We start from the raw sequence: 17,184 nt of genomic DNA on the forward strand, positions 1-17,184 counted from the left end.
GTATCCAGGTGGATTTAGAACACTTAATTCTCCAGCAGGTTTTTACAATCAGCAACCTGACAAGAACAACTGCAGCAACACCTGCAACCCATGCAACAGGGCCTGGTGTTCGCTGATTCTCTCCTGCCAGTTTAAGGATTCTGTTCTCTCCACCACACCAGCAAACCAGCATCACACCAGGAAAGGACTGTCACCACTGTTTGTCCAAGACTACATCTGACACCTTAATTCCCAGAGCAGCCAGCCAGGCAGTCCTTGGCTGCCAGGCAGCAGGGCCGCCTGCAGGAACGCCGCAGCCCGGCTAAGCCGCAGCCATGCCGTTGTCAGGGCCGCGCCGGGCGCACGCTCCGCCTCCACCGGCAGGGCCTGCCCGGGAGCCGGGGCTGGCTGCTCCCAGAAACAACGTATCCATCCATCCATCCGTCCGTCCATCCATCCATCTCCCCGGCACCGGGGCACCCTCGGGCCCGGCAGTCACCACGGAAAGGGGATACTGAACTCTGGGAGAGCATCCAGAGAAGGGCAAGGAAGATGGGCCGAGGGGGGAAGCTGTATGAGGAGTGGCTGAGGTCACTTGGTCTGTTCAGCCCAGAGGAGACTGAGGGGAGACCTCACTGCGGTTACACCTTCCTTGTGAGGGAACAGGAGGGGCAGGCACTGATCTCTGCTCTGTGGTGCCCAGTGACGGGACCTGAGGGAATGGCCTGGAGTTGTGTCAGGGAGGTTTAGGCTGGGTATTAGGAAAAGGTTCTTCACCCAGAGTGGCTGGGCACTGGAAGAGGCTGCCCAAGGAAGTGGTCACAGCACCAGCCTGACAAAAGTCAAGAAATGCTGGCCAATGCTCTGAGGCACATGGTGTGTTTAGGGCCAGAAGTTGGACTTCAATGATCTTTGTGGGTCCCTTCCAACTCAGTTTATTCTGTGATTCTGGGTGAGAGCATCTGCTACATTTTGGTGTTCAGTTCCAGGATGACAGAAATGTAGGTAACACTACATAACACTTCAAACCTATGAACACCAGACACGTGCATTATGCTTAGGTGAATGTTAATAAGGAGAGATAAAAAACCAGACCAGTCTACAACAGTGAATTGGTGAAAACTGATTTTAGTTGCTTCTTTGAGTAAGATCTTACCTGGCCCATGTAACTGTTGGGTCCTGCTGAGATGAGCACACTGTTCTTGTCCTTTAAGGGAGACACCGGGGTCAGAAGCCAGAACAGGTCAGGTCAAAAGCAAAGGTTTTTCAGTGCCCCGGACTCCTGGGATCATACATGCTTGTGCTGTTGCTTTTCACAGAAATCACACACCCACCTCCTGCATCCTTCTCTCACTGTTATTAAAATCCCAGTTGCAGTATCAAAACACAAGCAAGCAGTCATTCACTAATAATTCATGTCTCAGTTCAGGTTTAAACCAAGTTCTGCAGCAATGCACAGCACATCAATGCCTGCTGTGAGTCATGACACAGCCAGGGAGGAACTGACCTGAACAGTCACATCAGTAACCATAACTTGCATTTTTCACTCTACCTCACATATTGGTCATCCACACAGCCCAGTGCTGGAAAATGCATTTTATTTTAGTAACAACTTTAATTCCACAGGAACCACAGAACATTTATCTTTAAGCACATCAAAGGGACTCATTATCTTGACTACTTTGGTGAAAAAAGCATTCCTGGAATGGAAACCCTGAAGCTTGCACAGAAGACAAAAGTACAAAGAAACAAACACTGTCCTATTACCTAAAATTCTATTATTTCAGTATTTTCAGATTAGCCTAGACTAATTGGTTGCAAGCATTGCCTAACTACTCATGAGAACCTGTAGGTTGTTTTCTGCTATAGCTTTATTTTTTCCCCCCACCAGAAATCAACAACTTTGCTATATATTAGTTACATGGGAAGTAATGAAATTGCAGCAAACAAATTTATTGCACTGACAACCCTGAGAGTAGCCTTCCATGAGAGGAAGTTCTGATGGGGGAATAAATAGTTATCTGTGCTCTTACTTGCACACTGGACAGGTACAAATATTAAGGCAAATAAACAAAGTCAACATGAATCAATTAGCACTTCAAGCACTGAGTGCCCATTGAAAGTAAAATAGATTTCATGCTCATTCATGTTATAACCTAGAACAAATACTTTCACCAGCCTTAGCTTATAAACATTTAAAGAAAAGAAAGTTTGTGAGGTAACTCAAGAGAATAATTTCCACTGTAACATTTCTTTTCTTACAAAATAACCTCCAACAGTCCTTAATGTTATTCATACTCCCGTCACTAATATCTCCTGCTGTGTGCTTCCTGGAAATAAAATCTGGCATTGCACCCCATTTTATTCTTCCCACAAGCTAAGATTCTGCTGTCCCAAGGTGGTCAACCTTCCAGTGGAGTTTTCTCTGGGGTTACACCTCAAAGGTACAGATGCACAATCTGGCTTTAGCTTTTAGCCATCCAGCACCTCTTTAGGGGATAAAAACATTAAGGAATCAAGGAATTACTTCTCTTTCCATAGAAAAACTTCAGAATACTCTATTTAGCAATGAGCTGTAGCTCTTGTGAAACTCCCACCTTGTTTGCTGGAAAATTTTAGCTCTATGCCCCCACAGCTTTCTGCATCCATCCACCACCACAATGCATCCCACCTCCTCTCACAGGTCCCTCCTGCCCTTCTCTGGCACTACTGCTCTCTCCCTCTCAGATCCATGTGCAAACAGCTGCAAATCTTTTCCACTCATCCTTCACACATGTAGCAAGCCTCCACAGAAAGCACCCACATAAAGTCTATTTTCTCCACTCCCATTATAAACCCATCCTTGAGCTGGTGCCTTAACATTGTTCCCCAGCTTCTTCCTTTTCTCAGGCTCTAAACAGAGTCACAGTGTCTGGTTTTGCTTCCATTTCCTTCTATGTCCCTCAAATTTCTGTGCCCACTCCATGTTACACATTATGCTCAGGTTCCTTTTCAAACTGCTCCTTGGGGAAACTGGTCTGCACTGGAGAACTGTGCACCAAATCCAAGTTACAACAAAAGAGAAAAAAAGAGTAAAACATTTCAACACATAATTAAAACTCCTTTGAAGTAAAAAGTTACTAGAAAAATGCAAACCTTTAGGAAGTAATTAAATCATTGCCAATTGTCTTTTGCTGTTGCTTGCTTTCTTCCTAAGCACAGACAAATGAGGATATTTTAGCTGAGGTGTAAATAAAATAGACGCTAAAAACTAATAAAATCAGCTAATGCTATATTTTCATTTTTTCTAAATAATTCATACAAAAAATATACATATATAAGTATAAATTACAGAAATGCATCAAAACCCTACTAAGCAATCTTCACTAGCATTTCATCAGTCAATTCGACAATAATCAGAGTATTTTATAAAAGAAGTCAGATTTGTCATCTCTATTCTATTCAAATATTGAAATTTTGACCTTTTACCCCATTTTGAGCTATTGACTGCACTTCTGAGAAATGTGAATATAAAAATTGCTAAACTTCCCTCCCCTTTCCTCTTTGACCATATTTATAGTCACTCATGTACAAAATAAACAGAAAAAATAATTACTAACTTGACTCAAAGGTCTCAATTTGCTGCCACTTTCACATTTTTAACTTTTGACTTTTTTTTTTAAGCTTTCATTCAGTCATGAATACTTCCCCAGGGAGAAAAATATTCAAGTGCATGCAATTGCTTCTCTAGAATGATCTGTTCTGAGATAGAAAAATCACAGCCCCAGAACAATCTTCTTTCACAAGCTTAGTCTGTTATTAATACATTCATTCACTATGTACAAGCTATTAGTTAATAAATAACTTATGTCTTGAAGAACTGTAGTTGCTTTTACTAATTGAAAAGTTTAATATCAGGTTCCACCATTCTGTAGTCTTCAAAGTTGCATCCATATATAAATTAACATACAGAAAAATAATCCATTGTCTAAAAGACTGCACATCAAAATAGTACTTCCATGTCTGCTTTTAAAAGAATAGGTTTGTGACTTTATTTATACAAATTGAAACTTTATAGGGACATATACTCCTTAACCCAACACTGTTAATGAAATAATTATTCAAAAATATGGTTTGTAACTAAGATTTCTGTACATTTTTGTACCTTTTCCAGACTTATATAGGCTTTACCATCAGATTTTCAGTGCTGTGATATGCAGGTTTCAAATACTGCAAAGCATGTTTAGACAGTAAGCATTTCAATTATAGTAGCAGTCATATTACAAAAATAATTTTGGCTCAAATTTCAAAGTATCTGGGTAGTGTCCCTTTAAATCTGATATGCTATTGTAAGCATCACACCATCTGTACAGTTAACTTTTTGCTGACAACAGATTTTAAGAAATAATGACACATCTGAGGTGTGATCCGGTTTTATGAACTAAAGAGCAGCTTTCCCAAAGTTTAAGACAAATACAAAAAAAATATATATTGCACAGCTTAAAACACAATTGTTTACATTCTGACTTCAATACAGTACAACTTAACCGTGAATGTAAGGAATTACCAGTTTGTATTGTAAGTCCAATTATTTGTGCCAGAAGGTCAAACATAATTTTAAAATTAAAATTAGTATGTTTAAAATATGTACTTGTTACAGGAATTCTAAAAAAACTTTTTAAAAGCTTTTGGAATCACTTTTGGGAGTCTGTAACTCCCACAAACCAACATTAAAAGTTCTGAGCAATACAGGTCATTCAACCCAATATTCCCTCAAAAAGCTATCAGACAGTAAGCACATTGTGAAGTATACATTTTTATTTAACATTCCTAAAATAAGCTGTATTTACATATTATATAAATGTATGAAGTCTTAATATAAAATAGAAAACTGCATTGACTGAGGAAATTACACTCCATATGGAGTTACTTACTGAAGATCATTTTTATGAAATTTTACAATAATTTATATAAATTATCTCTTCCAAATTAGATGATTTTTCTTCTTTTTACTAATTCACACAATTTTGATGACTTTACAAACAGTGGTGTACATTAGAAACTTAAAAAAAAAACAGTTACAGCATCTTCCGGCGCACAACTGGCTTTGGAAAATTAGACAGTCTTTTTTTGTTCTTTCTTAGGGTCTTCCCTGCTGCATCTGTAGTTTCTTTCTGTTTGGTTTTTGTTCCATCCACTGGACTTCCAAAAGGAGAGATGAATTTTATTTCAACTGGTGGAGGTGACCAAGAATCTTTTGTGGTTCTGAAAAGAAAGACAAGCATCAAATCAATTTTTCAGTACTAACAGTATTTAATCGAGGAAAAAAACTACACAGAATTCCAAAATCAGTTAAAAAAAATAAATGCATGGTCTTCTTTGCAGATAGAATTAAGGTAAAAAAAGGTACACAAATCAGGTTTGTTTGGCTTTCATTCCCTTTATTCCTTGTCTGGCCATCTCCCAGCTTCTATGTGAAGTTAAACTGGAAGAGTTTGAGTTCATAAGGTGGAATAAGACAATGTAAGAGCATTGCAATGTCATCACTGCAATTCGTATCCACCTGCCCTTTTCTATTCCCTCCCTCTTCCATTTCCATTAGCAAACCATACCCCTGAATGGGGAAAGGCACCTATTAGACCAGCAGGCTGATCTGGACAGGCTGATGGAGTGAGAGAAGACCTGCCCAGCCAAGTGAGGAAGAAGTAGTTAGGCACTTAACAGCTGAGTCACCATCACATTAAGAAATGCAAATAACTGTTCAAAACTTATTTCATACTTGCTTCCTTTCTTCATTTTTGATTTTGGAGTTCTACCTCTCTTCAATTTTTGCTTTACCCCGGCCTCTATGGATTTGGTATCCTCTTCCTCTTTAGCTGGAAGCTCCTATGTTAAGACAACAAAAACGTTACTCATTAACAAGTTCTTAGACTTCTATGGAATAATAATTTTTTTTTCATTACGAAATCATGCCAAAGTTATTTCCAAAAGTACCTTTTGTTTGCAAAAACAAACCTTCACATCAAATTATTTTACTATCCTAAAAGTTAAAATTCTGAAATTAACAGGTAACATATGAAGTAAGTTTAAAGAGAGCCACTGTGCCTTTTGCTAAAAGCAAAACAGTATTTATCAATTCTTGATTTACATAGATTCAAAACTGACTTTTGTAGCTTGTCTTCATGAAGAAAAACAATAACATTTTTAGCTGATTCATTTAAAGCTCTTTTTAGATACGCTTCCAATGAAAAGGGCAAAGTATGATCTCAAAAAATGGTACAGAACTAAAATCAAGAACATGGGACAACTGGAGTTTTTACTTACTGCTTCTTTCACAATTCGGGAAATGCTAGCTACAGTTTTTCTCTTTGATCTCAAAAGAGGGGGCGAAAAGACAAATTGAGAAGACAAATCCGGGTCCAAATCCTGCAACTGCACAGGATGGTCTGTTTTTCCAGCTAAAATGACAATGCATTGTTAGCATGTACATACATTATACATGAGGGACAGTAATATTACATTTCAGCTGGCAAATAAGAGCACAATAGCTTCCCAAAATAAAGGTCCAATCAGCTTTATAAACACTCCATGCAAAGGCATTTTCCCCCCAGTAACTGCCTCTTGGGATTCATTCTTTTACCATAAAAATAGTGAAACAAAACGAAGCCAATGTAGTGATTTTACCTGCACCTACATAATCAGATATTATACTCGAGGCATCAACAGTCCTTACACATTTAAAAAAAATTATCATGTACTCTAATTAAAAAACTCCTGGGTACAATAATTTCACTGACAAAGTATATACACTCATGAAAAAGAATCACATAATTAAACAGCTGTACAGTTTGTTGGAAGATGCAGCTCATCTGAACTTGAAAACTGAACAGCATTTGGAAACACACATCCTTTATTTCTCTTCTGGGGGGGAAGGGGTGGCAATCACATTCACAAATAATCTCTGGTTTTCAAAATGTGACAGAAATTAAGTTCCTTACAAAAATATAGCTTAAATTTAATTTCATGGCTTAGATCAGCTTCATAATCTATTTCTACCAGAACTAGGCAGGCAGTCACACAGATTTCAGCCAAAAGGTGAACTGCCTCTTGGCAAATATTTTCTTTTGCATGCTTACATTCTTTACAATACTTAAAGCCATCCTCACCGTTTGTTTTCAGTGGTTTAAAGAGGCTATGCCCTCTTTTGCATATAAACATAGTGCACCTACCTTCAAATTTCTTTGTCAGCTTTGTGAGAGGAGGAGAGAAAAGGAAAGCCTCATTTTCCTCAGCAGACAGTTTCTGATGGATGGCAGTCCTGCGGGATCTGGTCCTTGTAACCCGATCTGTCAGAGCTCTGGATGTCTGATCATGTCCTGAGGGATTTATGTCTTCCAGCAGCAAAGGACTGCCCCCAGGTCCCTGGGAGGCCTCCTCAGACACTGATCTCCTCTTCCTGCCCCGACGCCCTGTCCTCACGGTAGTCTTGGGTGTGGCTGGCACCTCACTTGGCTCTGCAGGAGTTTGTTCATGAGTATCCACTTTTTCTGGGTTCTCTTGTGGCAGTCTCCTAGTTTTTCTCTTAGGAGTATCAAGGGCTTCTACTTTCACACCTGAACGTATGTCTTCCTGAGAAGAGGTAGACTCTTGGTCTGCCATGAGGTTTTGCGCCGCCTTCCTAGCACTTCTTCTAGGTGTGACAGGAAGTTTAAATTCTGTTTGAGGAATCGATGATTTAGACACATCAAGATCAGAATTTTCTGAAACTTCTGATGAACTAATCTTTCTTCTTCTGCCTCTTTTACTTGGCACTGGTAAAAGGAGTTGGTCACTAAGCTGCACCTGTTGATCCTTGACAGTATCTTCAGTAAACTCTAAACTAAAGCTTTTCATTTTTCTTGCACTTCTGCTGGGACTGACTGCTGTTTTTACTTGATGATCAGTATCAGTCTTGCCAGTTTCTGGATTTCCACCCAAACCTTTTCCTCCTTTAGTCCTTCTGGAAGCGAAAGAAGCAGTAACGCTGCCTTCAGCAAGAGGCGTTTCCTCATTAGCCTCTTCTTGTAGTTCAGATGCAGCTTCCTTTGCTCTCCTTAATCCTCTCCTGGGAGTAACAGGCCGTGTACTGTCAGACAAGATTTGTCCATCAGAATGGCTGCTCTCTGTTTTTTCTAAATTAGACAGTTTAGGTTTCCTACCTCTCCTAGGAGTAACAGGTGTCACAGGTGTTTGCTTCTCTTGAGCATTTTCCTCTGTTTGGAGCCTGGGAGTCTCAGGTGTTTCTTTTGTTCGCCTGGTACTTCTCCGAGGAGACAGGCCAAGCAGAGCAGGGCTGTCTGTCTTCAGCAGCTGCTGAGTGCCTGCTGACAGAACACCCAGACTTCTACCCAGCTGTCCCCTTGTGCGTGTTCTTGGAGCAGTGCCATAATGATGTCTGCTGGTTTCCTCTCCCACTGCTTCTAGCACAGGTGTTAAGGGAGCTTTTGCCTTCTGGAATCTAGTTACCTTTTTACCTATGGTTTCATGAATTGATTGTTCTACAACTTCAGATGTAAATTCTTTACTTCTTGTGTCCTTGATTACATCCAGTAAGTTCTCAGCAATGGCAACCTTAATAGGTTCAGGCACATATGGGAGTGACTCTGCAATATTCTGAGATTCCTGATCACCAGTTACAGTGGACACTGAGTTTGTAACATGTTCCTGGCTTTCAGTATTTCCTAAATTGGTCACAGGCTTTTCTTCTGTTGTTGTGTCATCTGGTTTAGAAGCATCTACTGATGTAGGGTCTCCCATCTCTGCTTCCCCTTCTTCTCCTTCCAAAACTAAGGTAAAATTATTCTGAGATAGAAAAAGGTCACCATCTCCCTCAGCTGCATCACACTCACTATCTTTGTTATCAGGCAAATCACATGCAAACTGTTGCTCTATATTTTCATAGTTATAATGAAGAACACTTGATGGATCTAGCTCACTATATGGTGATGTTTCAGGTGCTGGTTCTGAGGTATCTTCTATAACCTAAAGTTAAAAAATGTCTGTTAATACTTTATTCAATACCAAACAGACTAATTTCACACTGAGCTAGATGAAACTGAGGACAGTTCCCTTAAGACCACCCCTGAATGTGAAACAATGTGCTTTTGTACTCCAGCTGAGAGTTTATGTATTTGAGGCACAGGGATCAGAGCAGTTCCTGTGTGCAATTCACATGCTCTGTTTCTGGCATTTCTCTTCAGAACTGACCATTTGCCACTGCCCATGACCAGGAGCAGTTTTCCAACACAAGGTGTGTACACGGCCAGGGGTGCCCATCACATAGCAGTGCCCTCTGGCTGTGGAGCAGTGCAGAGTGATCCACTGCCTCTGACAGGGTAAAATACAACTGGGTCCCCAGTGCTTAAAGATTCAGTCATGATAGTTCTGACAGCAGCACTTACACTGGGCAGGTATCATATCCAACAACTCAACACTGCACTTCGAGGAGTCATTTGGGTTGCATGAGATAACACATAGTTACTAAATACCTCCACCTCTTGACACCAAAATGCGCTCATTACTGGGAATTCTGTGTGTTAAGAAGGAATAAATGACCTAAGCACCTAAATAATTCTGAGTTTGGTTCCCACATCTTTTTGTCCTTTGGTAACTGGTTACCAGTACAAAGCAGCTGCACTCCTGTAACTTTCTTATTGTCTTTAACATTAAAACTATTTTTTAAGTAAAATAAAGTTTGAATTCAAGTAAATCAAATGAATGCCTAGCTGGTTTCAACAATAGTCTAGGCTTTTATTTTGGTTTTGTTTGCTCTCAAAGGCCTAAGTCTTGACAGGTCCCATTCATGTTATAGGAACAGAAAATGCAGAAAAGAAAAACATATCTGCCCTTACAACACTGGGGTTTTTAACTTGTGTTAAGCAGCTCAAGAAACAGACACATTTTTGAGTGCCTCCAAATTGTCAATATAACAGGCCTGTCCTCAATTTGCAAACTGTTCTATTGTGTAGAAAATGGGAAAATAGTTTACTTACATTAATTTCCTCAGTTTTTGGAGGATTGCTAGAAACAGGGACTTCTTCAGCTTCAGCTGCTTCAGGGTTACATTCTTCAGGTAAATCCACACACTTGCCCTCAAGGCGATTTTGAAACGGAGCACTGACCATGTCCTCACTGTCAAGGATACTTATCACAGCTAGAAGAGATTTATGTAATTTTATCTTAACCTTTATATAAATGATCTAAGTTTAAGCAAAAAGAAGTAACAGAGCTAGCAAGAGCAAACAATATGGTTCTCCATCCTGCCACATATATTGGGCTTTCTCCAAAAGCTAAAACGATTGTGCTGGTTTTGGCTGGGATAGTAATTTTCTTCATAGTAGCTGGTACTGCTCTACTCTGAATTTGTGCTGAAGGCAGTGTTGATAACAGGGATGTTTTAGTTACTGCTGAGTAGCACCTATACAGAGCCAAGGCCTTTCCTGCTTCTCACACCATGCCAGCAGTGAGTGGGCTGGGGGTGCACAAGGAGATGGGAGGGGACACAGCCAGGACAGCTGGCCCCAACTGACATCCCATAAAATATGGCATCATGTTCAGTATAAAAGGCAGGTGAAAGAAGGAAGAAGCAGGAGACATTCAAAGTTATGGTGTTTGTCTTCCTTCCCATGACCCATTTTCCTGCTTTCCTGGAGATGGTTGAACACCTGCCTGACAATGGGAAGTCGTGAATGAATTCCTTGTTTTGCCTGAGTTGCATGCAAGACTTTTGCTTTCCCTATTAAGGTGTCTTTATCTCAACCCAGGAGTTTTTTTCCTTTAGCTCTCTGATTCTGCTCCCCATTCACCCAGGGGAAACGAGTGAGTGGCTGTGTGGGGCTTAGTTGTCGACTGAGTCTAAACTGTGACAACTACAGATCAGGTAAAGGATGCAGCCCCACAGCAAGGAAGAAAGAGGAGAAAATCAGTTGTCAAGCCCATGGAGGGGAAAAAAGAGGAAACTGTGGCTGGAAAGGCACACTGGTAGACATTTGGTTCAGTCTGAATACTGAGGATGCATCATCTTTTAAAATAGTAAATCAAGCAGCACATCCCATGGCACACAAATTGGTAGTGGTGTACAACATTAAAATAAATACTGATCTCTCCTTAAAATACTTTAAGTTCTACCAGCATCTCAATATTTTGATCAAGAATGAAAAGCTTCACTATGCACTTTCTCCAAGGACTTTCTTTAAAGAGGGTGTTCTCTCTACAGTTTAATGAAAGTTAGCAGTAACATGCTGCTACTACTATTTCAATCTGAGACATCTACAGTGGTATGGCAAACTACACATTTCACTTGAGGAGCTCTGCTACCCTACCACACAGAACATTTCCAACATACATTCACTGTCTGCCTCCGGGGATTCAGCGAGCTGTGGGTTTGTTGCAAGCAGTATGGCTTTTTTTTCTGATGAAGAGGTCATTTCAGACTCCTGGTAGGTTGTTGCACTTCATGAAAAGAGAAAAATTCATCATAAAGCTTGAAAACACACCTTTAAGAGCTCTACAAGTTACTTTCTCACTGGAAAATCTTCAAGTTTCAATCACAAAAAAATACAAGAAAAATTAGGAATTCCTCTATCAACATAATTCAATTTGTGACTCAATTTGTAATTCACTTTGTAACTCACTTTATGCAATCAATCAAGTACATAACATTCTTTCCAGCGATCCAACATTAGATAATAACATAGTAGAGGTGTATTACAGAATAATGTATTGTTTGTCTTCTATAGAAAAAAGGCAACTACAATAAGAGGTTCAGAACCAACTGAACATAAGTCTGTACAGGTGAAAGTTACCACTTGAAATTAAAGGTTCTCTCATTGCTGACATTCTTTATCGTTCAGCAGTTGCAGCTTTTAAAGTACCTGGTGAGAAAATGGCTTCCCTTTCCATAAACAAATAGATGCTAGTGGAGCACACACAGAGAAAACAAAAATTAAGTGTAAAAAATATTGTCAGAAAGCATTCAAACTCCAAAATAAACCCACTCAAGTTACAGGAATCTCAGGATTCCTTTTTAACTACACAATTCTCAGAGAAAAAATTCCAGGGCTTATGTTCACAGTATCTGCTTAGTAACTCTCACAAGGTCTGTATGGGACTGTTGAATGAAGTCTTTATCATCATACTTTGTGGTCTGCTAGGATTTGAGAAAAAAGGCTCAAATTGACAGCTAGTCAATATGCATGACATTCATGCCAGATTACTTTTGGTCACAGACAGAATGGAATAGATAGGCCCTTACATATAAGAACACAGGAAAGAACTAATCCCAGGTCAAAATCAGTTTCCAAACACAGAAAAGCCAGCAGCTATATGTTGTATGAACCCAAAGATGCATCTACTTCATAAGCTCACCCTTCATTTCCAGCCCCAGAAGTTGCAGCCTCAGCAGCTTTAAGCACCAGCTTATACTCAGGAAGGGTCTGATATTCAGCATTTGATTCTTCCACAAATCCTACAAAATGAAGAGATGGATGACTTCCCTGTTGCACTCAACATCACTTCTTTTAAACTGCTCATATGAGTTTAAAGTGATCCTTTATGCACATCACCTAGGACAGGGACTTAACAAAATCATGCTACCAAGACTTCAAGTGCAGATGGCCTGTGTTCTTCCTTCCAGTAGAACAAGAAGCCTGAGGCATAATTTCAGTCAAACAATGTAAAAATTCCTGCAAATTATAGAAGTACTCCTAAAACATAACCAGAGGCCAAAGTTTTAAACATGTATCCTTTTCAAAACTCCCACACTGTTGCCTTTCAGCTGCAACTACACAAAAAGATGTCAGCCAAGGAAAGTATACATTCGTAAGGTCCAGGATACCAAAAAAAGGACTTAAAATATAGAGGTAATTTTAAAAGCCTAGAGCACTAGTGAAAACTCATAATTAATTGCTGCACTCTTCAGTAATTCAGTATTTTGAAGACATTAAAAAAATTCAAAAACTTAGGTTATCACAGGATGAAACGTACCTGCTTCTTTTCTTTGCCCTGAAGGACCTGGTTGTTCTATCTGGAAAGGTTTATCTTCAACCATTTCACTTTCTTCCTCCTTCTCCAATTCTTGAATATGAACAGTTTCTTCATAGGAAGAATTAGCTGGTTTAGCAGATATAAAGATGACATCATCTTCAAAATCACCAGGTGATTTTGCATCATGATACTCCAAAGTAGTCTGGTCTGATCTGACAGAGAAGTTACTATTTTCCTTGCTGACATCCATCTTCTCCAAATCATCTCCAGGTATGCTTTCTAAAGACTCCTGCAATTCAGCACGATCTTCCCCAGGATTGCTCAGAGTAAACAGATCTGGTTTAGTTCTGCTTTCAGACCAAGCATCCTCTACCAAGCCTTGATGCTGCTCAGATGAAGTTCCAAATAGTGCCTTATCATCTTCTGTCACCTAAAATAAAAGTTCAGATTGGCAACATGAGTCTGCTTGTTGTCAAAGCAAAACAAAAAAAACCCAACAAATACTGATATTTTCAAGTTCCACATGTCCCCTAAGTGAGGCAATGCAAAATTAATTCTCCTTCCAGCCTTATCTTAGATTTAAGGCTGAGTGTAAAAATTAATTACACTTTAGATTGCTTATTGAGTTTCCATGACATTGAAGAATTAAGATGAAATCAGTCTTGCTCACAACGTCATCTCAAGGCTCTTCACTGGGTTTACTAGTGTGTTTTCAGGAAGACAAAGCTTTGCCTAGTAAAACCCTAGCTCAAGATTTCTCTATTTTATGGTTGCCCTTTCAACAAACACATATGCACGACTAAAACATGCTGGTTTTCAGCTATGCCTGTGGCATGGAACAAGCAAATTAATCTGGCCATAGTGCCATTATTAGTAAGAAGTTCATACAGGAGAGAGCACATCTTGTTACAACTGAGCAGCTCCTTGTGACATACACGAGCTACTCACACGTGGGATAGCAGCACATGCCCCTCTTGTGCCCCCCATTTGGGCACAATATGCTGGCAAGTGGCTGATGGGCTCAACCACAGAATCCAGCTACACAGCTGCAGGAGCAGAAGGGACCACAGCTGGTCAAGATGGACCCACTGCATTTGAAAACTACATGGATACTATCCCTGGTGCAAGGCAAGAAGCTGACCCGAGAACTTTAGGCCTGAGAGAACAAAACACTACAGTTCTCTTCATCAGGAGTCTCTTTTTACCATCATTTAAGTAAATTCAATGTTGCAAAATGACAGGTTGAGAGTCAATGCATCTTTATGACTTTTGTTACTTTCCCAGATATTCAACTTACAAAATTTAACAAACCCAAACAAGAGGCTCCATCTGTATTCCTTACCTTCCTGCAACACTACCATTTGAAAAGGTACAGCTGAAAGGTGAACTAACAATCTGAACACATGAGAAAAACCCACCATGGTCCCTGATGTTTGTTATGAGTATGTTCCTGCAAGAACATGATGTTACAAAATGTCTAGCATAACACAATCTTTTTTTTTTAACCAAATTCTGCCATTCTGATTCACAATCCAGATTCTCAGTTAAGGAATATAGATAAGTCTAAATTAAATCACAGCATCATCTGAAAACTCACTAACTGCAGTCCAGCTTACCCCAACAGCCCACTTTGCATGTGAGCTCTCTTCCCTGAAAGATATTCTAGGTTCCTTTGCCCGTAGAGGAGGAGTAACTGATCGTCCTGGGGATGCAGAGGGAGTTGCTAGGGGTGTAGTGCGAAGGCTGGACCTGAGAATAGACTGAGGAGTAAACCCAGGAAAACCAGAAGATGTGGCCAAAACTTTAGCTCTCTAGGAAAAGAAATAAAAACACTTAATTTAGAACCAGTTAAATCATCAAAACAGATGACTGTGCTTAAATTACAAAAATATAATTACTCCGAACTGTGAGCTGGGTTTATAGCAGCAGAAAGTTTTGCCTCTGCACTGTTCTTCCAAAAATACCAACATTTTAAAGATAAAAATGCATGCTTTTTCTATTTCCCTTCGTTTGTCTTTGTAATGCCAACAAAATAAATGTTATTTTTCAAAATTACTTCTTCAGGAAACAAGGATATGACTGACATCTTGTTTTCTGCAATGTTATCTCCTATCCACATTATTTTTGCAATTCCTACACTGCTCTTATAAAAGGCACACAACTTCACTCTGCACAGTAGCGTTTTCAATCGCTGCATCTGACAGCTATTCTGCAGAGAAAACAGACACAGCTTTTTCCTTAATTAATCAGCCACACACAAGAGGAAGCGACACTGCTGCAGAAATACCTACACATCTGCATGTAGAAGCATTCAGCTATTCTTATCTCAGATTATTTTACAGTATTGAAAGGGTTTTCAAAAGTGGAGGATGAAGCTAGCTCATTAGTATGGATGGTACTTCACAAGAAGGTGAAAAGATGGAATTGTTCCATACAATAAAAATAAATTTAGTTCACAAAGCTATGGGACAAGCTGTCCACTGCAATCAACTGAGAACTAAAGTTTCCTGCTTAAAGACTGTTCCCAACTTAGTGCTTCCAAAAGGACTGTGTATGTAATAACCACATGCATACTGGAAATTTCAATCCAGAAGCACTTCTACTAAATACTTTGGTGATTTCACTTAAAAGAAACCTTACAAGTTTTTCATTTGGTTGGTTGCTACTGAGTTTTTAAAATACAAACCTTGACCACACGAGGAGTTTCCAGTAAATTCAACTCTGATGCCCTTGGCAGATTGTTTTGGGAGCTGGAGCGATGTGCATTTGCTCTCAGGGGGCTGGATGCCACAAAAGAAGTGGAAGCTCTGCATGGGGACTGCCAGCTCTCCTCCTGTGCTACAGAGCGGGAAGGAACAGGACGAACCACCAAATCCAGCAACCTGTTAAAATACACATTTTAAACTGGAACATCAATAAATAAATGAAAAAAAGCATGCTGTGATTATCTCAGATGATGCAGAACAAAAACACTGGACAAACAAGAAATACCACCTCAGTGCAGGGGGTGATCAATCAGTCCCACAAACAGGGGTGCCTCCAAGTGACAGGCACTCTGGAGCATTTTTTCATTATTTCTTTGCATTTCATACCTAATTTCCTAAATCCCTGCCTCTGACATAAGAATACCCAATTTTATGTTGCATAAGTGACCTAATTCTCAGTAGTGAAGAAAACTCATCTACATTTCAATGCAGGGACCATTTCAAATTGTGTACCTAATTTTGTCCCTAAGCTGACTTTTTCTTTGAGACACAACACTAAATCCAACACAATCCTTGGTAAACAAAAAAAAAGCATACACACATGCACATGTATATATATGATAAACAATACAATTTTGAAATATGAAGTTTGTAGATCGACTATACCTTGAACACCTTTGAGACAGTTTTGTAATAGGTGTCCCAAGAAATGCATCAGGCAACTCTGCACCAGGGAGAGGATGTGTACTGACTGCTGGCTCTGTAGTTCTAGGACTAGAAAGAAAATGAAAACATAATCGATTTTTATTCCCTCAAAGCCCAGCCATATCAGAATTAAAGTTTATCTACCTACATCCCATGTAGGACAATCACTTGACAATTTTAAGCCTCTTCCCCACTCTCCCTAATTCTGCTTATTTTTAGATAACCAAGCAGGAACTGGTAAAAGATTACTATGGGATCACACAAATGAGTCTATAAAAGTTGGTACACCAACAGCTTCATGGTAGTGACAAACAGGTTGAGTTTCAGCTTCTTAAACACCTTAAACACATTCGCCATAATGTAAATATGTGCATTTGTATAGAGAAGATTATCACAGCAGAAAAACTCTCCTTACACAAGGAATTGATTGTTAGCTGTTATATGATATATGTGCAGAAATGCAAAACAAAGCTTTATTCATGTCCACCTTCCCACCAAAAAACTAACACAATTCAAACTGAAATCTCTTTCTCTCCCCCTACAACTCACTCTCTCTCCACCTCCCTCTCCAAACATGCAGTTTAAGAGTAACTTTTATAAAAAGCTGCTTACCTATCAAATCGTGAGATATTTGTTTTCTCCTCATTTCCTAGCCATACTTCTCCAATTTTGGACAACACTTTACTGATGAAAGTTGCTCTTGTATGCACATTTCCTGCATTAGCCTGCCTTGTTGCTGTTGATAATGGCTTTGGCCTTGGGACTGTAAAGCAAGAGGGAAAAGTATCAGCCT

The 17,184-nt window shown here is 39.6% G+C and overlaps 2 protein-coding genes across 4 annotated transcripts in view; both read right to left on the reverse strand.

Annotated features, from left to right (window-relative positions):
- Nucleotides 1–17,184, reverse strand: part of LOC139591106 (protein ELYS-like) — a 64,687-nt gene that overhangs the window by 19,492 nt on the left and 28,011 nt on the right. The window lies entirely within an intron of this gene.
- Nucleotides 1,561–17,184, reverse strand: part of LOC139591086 (protein ELYS-like) — a 43,511-nt gene continuing 27,887 nt past the window's right edge. For all 3 annotated transcript variants that reach the window (XM_071429254.1, XM_071429263.1, XM_071429273.1), the window contains exons 25-36: nt 17,004–17,154; nt 16,353–16,460; nt 15,668–15,863; nt 14,598–14,792; nt 12,982–13,411; nt 12,364–12,463; nt 11,342–11,448; nt 9,990–10,150; nt 7,188–8,979; nt 6,283–6,416; nt 5,738–5,844; nt 1,561–5,223 (exon numbers count right to left, since the gene is read on the reverse strand). In XM_071429254.1, coding sequence (XP_071285355.1) covers nt 5,037–5,223; nt 5,738–5,844; nt 6,283–6,416; nt 7,188–8,979; nt 9,990–10,150; nt 11,342–11,448; nt 12,364–12,463; nt 12,982–13,411; nt 14,598–14,792; nt 15,668–15,863; nt 16,353–16,460; nt 17,004–17,154 — 3,668 coding nt within the window. In that variant the 3' untranslated portion in view covers nt 1,561–5,036. The remainder of the gene's footprint in view (nt 5,224–5,737; nt 5,845–6,282; nt 6,417–7,187; nt 8,980–9,989; nt 10,151–11,341; nt 11,449–12,363; nt 12,464–12,981; nt 13,412–14,597; nt 14,793–15,667; nt 15,864–16,352; nt 16,461–17,003; nt 17,155–17,184) is intronic.

The sequence above is a fragment of the Agelaius tricolor genome, unplaced genomic scaffold (assembly GCF_023055355.1).
Source record: "Agelaius tricolor isolate 1412-34295 unplaced genomic scaffold, bAgeTri1.0.p SCAF_1, whole genome shotgun sequence".
NCBI lineage: Eukaryota > Metazoa > Chordata > Aves > Passeriformes > Icteridae > Agelaius > Agelaius tricolor.